This window comes from Oryx dammah, unplaced genomic scaffold (genome assembly GCF_014754425.2).
Source record: "Oryx dammah isolate SB20612 unplaced genomic scaffold, SCBI_Odam_1.1 HiC_scaffold_15, whole genome shotgun sequence".
NCBI classification, from domain to species: domain Eukaryota; kingdom Metazoa; phylum Chordata; class Mammalia; order Artiodactyla; family Bovidae; genus Oryx; species Oryx dammah.
The window spans coordinates 11570660-11578022 of NW_024070199.1; the positions used below are offsets into that span (position 1 = coordinate 11570660).

Sequence of the window (7363 nt, forward strand, 5' to 3'; positions counted from 1 at the left end):
CATAAAATTTAAATAAATGAGTGATTCATCATGTAGAACCACAGAGAGACATGTAGAAAGAAGGAAGACTGATACATTTATTACTAATCTAGGACGTGCCTTAAAAGCATTTTTTAAATCATTGATGTGACCTTGCTTAAGTGAATCTCTGCTTTTTCTTATTATTGTGAAGTCATATGAAGCCTCCTGATGAGTTTGTCACTGAGCTTCCACATGATTGATGGTCATTCTTCACCAGCCAGGAAATGCTTCCTGACTCCGGTGTGTTTGCTCTTGTTCCAGCTATCGTCCAAGGCGACACCCTAGAAGATATCTATAACCAATGCAAGCTTGTTATTGAAGAGCAGTCTGGGCCTTTCATCTGGATTCCCTCAAAGGAGAAGTTATAAATTAGCTACTGCACCTCCAACAATGACAGAAGAGCATCTAGAAGAACAAAATATATATAATATACTACTTGGAGGCTTTTATGTTTTTGTTGCATTTATGTTTTTGCAGTCAATGTGAATTCTTATGAATGTACAACACAAACTGTGTGAAGCCATGAAGGAAAAGGAAGGGCCAAAGGGTGGGACAGAAAAGACACTGCAGTACGCGGGGAAGGCTTTGGTTTGCTCAAAGTGCCAGGTGTAGGGACGAACCTCTGATGGGCTCCGTGCCCAAGAGGTGGGCAGCCTCCTCACCCAGCAGATGTCCAGAGCTGACTTAGCTGCTGAGCTCCCCGTGTTTTTTGCTTTAAAGAAAAGTTGCCAGCACTTGAACTTCACCAACCTTCCCATTACCCACATCTATAATTGGTACACTTCAAATTTTAGGACTATGCACAGCCTTTGATTTCTTTACAAGTAAAAGAAAGAATGGGGGAGGGGAAGGAAAGGAGTCCCTTTGGAGACAGCATAATATTACTATCAGGGAAGGATGAGTGTGTAGTTTCTTTGCCTGGCATCTACAAAGATGAGCATTTCATAAAATTCACAAGTGTGTGGAGGACTGACCTCATTGGGAGGAGGGGATTCCACCTGGGGTTAGCTTTATGATTGTTTATTGTCTATTTTGCCATTTATAAACTGAAAGAAGGCACTAAAGTTGAGAATAATTTATACAATAAAAATATATTAAATGTATAGAAGTGAATTTCTATAGGTTAAAAGAAGTTTTGTGAAATATTTTGTAAAGATTAATTGAAAGACTAAATGTATGCACTATCTGCAGATGATCCAGCTCAAGAACAGAAAGTTGTACTCTCCCTTTTGTTGCCAATGATCCATTAAGAGCATCTGAGTTCCTTTTAAAGCCTGACAAAGACTTCTCCCTCATTACCTCTCACGATCCCCCTCCCACATCAGAGATCCACTCTCACGGAGCATATCCCTTAATGAGTTGCCCTCGTGGATACTTTTGGAGGACATTTGGTTAATGCATTTTTTTCAAACTGATGGCTTTCAGAGACAAATTCATACCAACGATGTAAAGGAAAGTTTTTGCTTTTTTCTTGTTAAATACCCTGGGCCTGTCATGCAAATAGCTGAATAATGTTGTTCCTAGTAACTTACATACAACTCTTAAAGGATCATTTAGTATTTTGGCTGTCATGAATAATTAGGACTCTTTTGTCTGTTTTATAAGTAAACTGAGGGTTTTTGTAAGAGCCAGAGAAGGTGCAGAGCCATGGAGAGATCTGTCCTAAGATGCAATATTTCTTTGAGGAAGAGAGAGAAGGGGAGGATCTGACAGGAGCGGGTGAGGGGTGCAGGCTTTTGTTTCTGTGTACAGGACAAAGAGATGGAACCACCAGGAAAGACCATTAATGACTTTGAGCTCAACCAATTGAACTGCCTTTCTTGGGGGCTGCACCTGGACCAAGTTTATTTTTTAGCAATTATAACTATGATGATTTAAAAAAAAGAAACTTCCCGAAGCCTATCTCCCACTTTAGAGCTGATGGTGACGTCAGCATTGCTTGCACCCCAGGTGTTTAGAGAGACTTTTCAGTGATCTCTATAACTACTCAACTCTGGGTCGTATGCATGCCCAGACTAAGCCCTGTCGCCTTATTTCTGGGGTACATCCAGACCTGGCAGGATTCTGCCACACTGTGCAGCAAACCAGCATGCCGGCTGGGATGGAAGACTGAGAGGCAGAGCCATAAGCAGTGATGGGGTTTCTTCACAGGAAGAACATCAGAGCTCAGAATGAGGGTCTCTTTCCAAAAACAAGCATTTTTCATTTGACACTAAAACACCACAGTCTGCCTGGCTGCAGTCACCAAAATAGACAAAAGAGATGCAAAATCATGCATCTACCTATAGTCTGGAGGCTGCCTTTACCAATGGAAGGGCTAGCAATCCATTTTCCCTCTGATGAAACTTAAATTTCCCAAGACTTCTTTAGAGTGTTCAAAATGTCAAAAACGTAGCCATGTCTGCAATTCGCCAGTTTCGGGTCAAGGCCTACTTTCATCCATCTTTGCTCCCAGAAGTTTCCGCCACCAGAATGCCATTCCTGATCCCAGCTCTACTTTTAGGCCACCATGATAACTTCTTTGGTTTCTCAACTGAGCATGCAACCATTTATTTAAAGGACTGTCATTAATGAATAGATGTTTCCGCGGGTCGTGTGATGTGCTTTTACATTTAATATTAAGTATTGCTGTGACTGAGTACAATCAAATTGAACCACCCACCAACCCTTGGTTTTGTAGTAATATAATTATTTTCCTAGTGTAGATGCTTCCAGATAAGAATTGGCATTTGCACTGATTTTTTTTATGTAGATTTATATAAATATATATAGACATATATATTTGCTTGAAGAATCACCAAGCCAATTGGTGAGAGGGTCTTTTCCTGTAGAATTTACACCTCCATTTGTTGTGTTGTCTTGCGCTTCCCAATGTTGAGGTCTCCACGGCTCCAACACACGGGTGTATTTTGCCGCAGACCCGGTGACTTAAGATGGAAATGGCGTGAAAACTACCCAGATTACAACTGGTGCAAATGCACGTGGAGCCTGGGGCCAGACTGGTGCTAACACCGCAAACTTTGTCGAGAGCTCTCTCCAATCTGAAAGCTTGCTGGGGGCGCAATGTCACCTTTACACGCTGGGCCCTTTCGGAAAAGTGCCAGATCGTGTCACTGGTGCTATTTTTCATGCTCTGGTACAATGTGTAGCACCACGGGGGTCTCAGCTTTACCAAAATCAAAAATCCCGCTCGTCAGCTAATTGCAGGGGCATTTGTTTCCGGCTCTCCTCCCACGGGATCTGTGGGCCGTTTCTTTGCAGGCCTTTCCTCCCAGCCCTACGCTCTTGGGTTGGCTCTGTTGGGTGCGCCCATCTTTCCGGAGCTGCACTCAGGCGCCTGTGAGCTGTCTTGGATCCCACTGCCAGCCCTTCAGGACTCGGAGCCAGGGGAAAGCTCCCACTCCTATGGCTCTGGCCTCTGTTCTTTTCCTCTCATTCTTTGCTCTTCCCTTCCTGGTTCTAGCTGTTCCATCTCTTTTAGTACCTCTCCCTTCATCCTTCCTTCCTGTCTCCTCCGAGTCGTCGGCTGTCTCCCTCATCCCTTCCTCACTCCCTGCCCTCTGTCCCCGCATCTCTTTGTCCGTCTCTCCCACTGTCTCGGACTCTCCCGTACCTCGTCCTCTGTCTCCACCGTTTCTGTACTTTCTCTTCTTGCGTCTGGCCACCTCCTCTCCCGTAACCCGCTCCTTAATTTTTCTGTCCTTTAAGGGCTCCTGGCTGATTCAGACAGCAAGTCCACACGCTGGACTCATGACACAGATTCTTTGGGTCACCATTTTCACCCAGGCAGCCCAGAAAGCAAAGCTGAGCGTGAATGAGGTCCTGGCTGGAGCCAGCTCCAGCAGGCCTCCCCTGAGCCAGCCTGCACCGCTGCCCCGGCAGTGACGATGCACGCGCCCTGGGCCCTGCCGGCACCTGGGTCCCTTTCTGCCTGAAGCCTAGTCCACAGGGAGCCCACTCCCAGCACCACCTCAGGGTTCCAAGGACACTTCCTTTCGCTAAAGGCAGACTCCAGCCCCAACAGTTGTTCTGACAGCAAACCTCTTTCTTCTCATGGAAGCCATGCCATCACCTTGGTTTGGAGAGAGAGAGATTTTTCCCCCCCATTCATAAGCTTTCTTTTTCCTCTTTTCATCTGAAGCTCCCTCTGCTTTTCAGCTGGTGATTGCTCTGGTGAGACTGAATGGACTTGCTGGTGAAATTACATCTCTTTTTTTTTTTTTTTTTCCCTGTCTTGGTCCTGCCTAAATTCCTACAAAAATATTTAAGTCAGAGACTCAGGCTAGTTCCTAAGTTTATCATAGTAATTTGTCACTCCTATAGGAACAAAAGGGGACATTTCCCTTATAGCATGTGGAGTCTCTCCTGTGACAGTTGATTTGAAAGAGGACTCCCTCCAGAATTCTGTGGATATACATTTTACTTCTGTGTATGTATGGCATATGTGGTTTGTATATCATGTATACACTTACCACATTGGGTACGCGTGACTGTGGATGGAAACCTACACACACACTTTAGTCTGTAAATATCCTTCCTCACTGAAAACTGTGCTTTGGAAATCATTTTTTGTACAGCTGTGCAGTTTCTTGTAGCAGCTGAGAACAAGCTTAAGACAGGTTGAATGGTTGAGACAAAGATCATCTAAAAGACAGAGACAGAATCTCCCTAGCAACTCATGAGGACAGACAACCAAATGGCAAGGTTGACTCCCAATGAGATGGCGAACTTTTCTCCTTTTTGAATCTGTGTTTCCTAAACGCGTCTTAACTTCTGAGTGCACCAGGCTGTATGCGTGAGATCCTCTCAGTATGCCAAGTTTTGTAACAGTTTTCTCTCTGACTGGATGATTCTCATTGTGCAGGATGGGAGGGGAGGGGGAAGACTCCTTGCCTGGGCTGGAGTTTACAGAGACACTGCACAGCTTACACTCCTGTTAAGTGTAAATATTCGACACTTCCATTCCATTTGTGTAAAAATAAAGCACACACGATTATAAAACCAAGATGTATATTTCATACTCACTGCGTCTTTGCATATTTATTACATTGCCAGTTGCCAGCGGTGGCCCCGTTGTAAAAAAAAAAAAAATGCTTGATAGAGTGTTTATAAACATGTCATGGTTTTATTATAAGATATAAATATTAAAACATTTTATACTTTATAGCAAATTATTTTCTCTCAAAGCATAATTTGTCTTCTTTCACAAAGAATAGAATCATTGATTTCTATTTTTATCAGACTTGTCTGATTTTAGAGATAGAGTGTAGTTAGACTACATTTGCTCTGAAAAATACTGGCACTGCCAAGAGGAGCTGAAAGTAGTGCTCTGAAGTATTTTTGAATATTTGATTACCATCTTGCTTGCTCTTAATCTGGATTTTGCCTAGGGTGAACAATAGTATTAAATGATAGGGGTTTTTTTTTTTAAGACCTTCACATCTACATGAAAAAAAAAAACTTTATTCTCCAGTTTCAAAACTGAGATCCCAGAAGATACTAAGAATAGGGAAAAACAGTTTTTTCTTATCTGATCCTAATGATGCAAAGAAAGGCATAAATTGGAAAGGAGGTGTCAATTTCCATGCATACTGAGGTCAAAATACATACCAGCTCGAAAGAGCTTAGCACACCAAAAACCTCAGGTTTGAAAACCTGAATCTGCTGGATAATTCCTCCCGCCAGGTTAAATATATTCCTTTACATAAAGGCATTTGGACAGTGCAGGTCTCTTAGCTGGGGAACCAAAACAAACTTCTCCCGTGAAAGGGGTGAAATTTCACCCTCCAAGTGATCCCTCTGAGTACGTTTTGCTTCATGATAAACTATCACCTCATTGGATCAGCCACTGGGGAAGCCAGACTTGGTCATCCCATCCTGGCTGCACTGTGAGCCTGCAGGAGTCTCCCCACCGGCTGCCGTGTCTCTGTCCATGGTGCTTGCTGGCCGTGAGCTGAGCCCATCCGAGGCTGCATAAGAAGACACTGGCTGAGACTGCAAGCCCAGTGCAGACTTCACACTCCAACAGTTACTCCGTTTTTAACATCTGCAGTCTCATTAGGTTTAATAATGGTAACACGACACAAAAGCCAGATTCACTCAATAATGAGTGTCTTTAGCTTTTGACTTTTGGGGTCCTGTTTCATTTCTTCATAAATAGTTTTAAGACATGATCATCCTGGAAGTCTCTAAAGTTAGACGTGGACTACAAATCTTTGCACCTAAGTCAGCCTAGCTCTGCATCCATGGACTTTGTAGATACTCTGAGACTAAACATTCTTGACAGAATTTAAAAGCCTCGGTTGGACACAAAGGCAAGGAACATTTGCAGAGGGGCCACCAGCTCTCTCGGCACAAACCAGACACAGAGTCTTTGAAGTTGTCAGGGGACGATGTCGTCTATGGGCCGGGACTACTGGGTCTCGTATCACTAAATATGGTCCTCTGTGACTAACCTTTCCTTTAGGGATGTCTCAGAAGCCATTACTGCTCTCATGGAATTGATCCTTCTCCCCCTTCTAATGGTACAGCCATTGTCAAGTCCAGAACTTGTCCCTAATGCCCGTTAGCACATCTGGGACAAAGCTGGAATACGTGGGCAAACTGCTGAAGATTATGTATAACAAAAGGGAAATAACAGATGAGCTGATTCATGGGATAAGCTTAGTGCCCAGCACCTGGCTAGCCGCCATGTGACACAGGGCCATTTTCCCCACCTCCCGGGGGTCCTTTAGACACAGCTGCACCTGAGGCCAACACTTTTGCTCTGTTGCAGCACACTTGAGAGACTTAGAATCCACGCCTGACTCAGCACTGCGTTCCCCTAACGTCAGCTACAGTAAAAACTCCTGCTGTCTCCATCCCTTTTGCTCCCATGTGCCAGAATACAAATGGGATTGAGTCATGGTGGTTAACTCTGACTCCTCTTTCACTGTGAAATTGCCTTAGATGCAGATTCTTATGCAGCAGGTATGGGGAGGAGCTGAGTGCCCACTTCTCTAACTGGTTCCCAAGTGATGCTGACACTGGAATCATGCATGCGTGCTAAGTCACTTCAGTCGTGTCCAACTCTTTGTGACCCTATGGACTGTAGCCCGCCAGGCGCCTCTGTCCCTGGTGTTTCCCAGGCAAGAGTACTGGAGTGGGTTGCCATGCTCTCCTTCAAGGGATCTTCCTGAACCAGGGCTCCGAACCCACATCTCTTACATCTCCGACTTTGGCAGATGGGTTCTTTACCACTCGCTCCACCTGGGAAGCCTGATGCTGGAATCACTAGGCTCTAATCCAGTCTCATTTTTCACACAGCTACTCACCATCCACCAGTGGGTCATTAACCAGCATT

At 44.4% G+C, this 7363-nt stretch overlaps 1 protein-coding gene across 18 annotated transcripts in view; it reads left to right on the top strand.

The window, feature by feature from the left end:
* DLG2 (discs large MAGUK scaffold protein 2) overlaps nucleotides 1–5195 on the top strand; it is a 2338778-nt gene extending 2333583 nt beyond the window's left edge. For 13 of the 18 annotated variants that reach the window (XM_040255566.1, XM_040255568.1, XM_040255573.1 and 10 more), the window contains one exon: nucleotides 283–5195. In XM_040255566.1, coding sequence (XP_040111500.1) covers nucleotides 283–389 — 107 coding nt within the window. In that variant the 3' untranslated portion in view covers nucleotides 390–5195. The remainder of the gene's footprint in view (nucleotides 1–282) is intronic. The other 5 variants (XM_040255582.1, XM_040255563.1, XM_040255565.1 and 2 more) reach the window with 1 other exon arrangement.
* Nucleotides 5196–7363: the final 2168 nt, after the last annotated feature.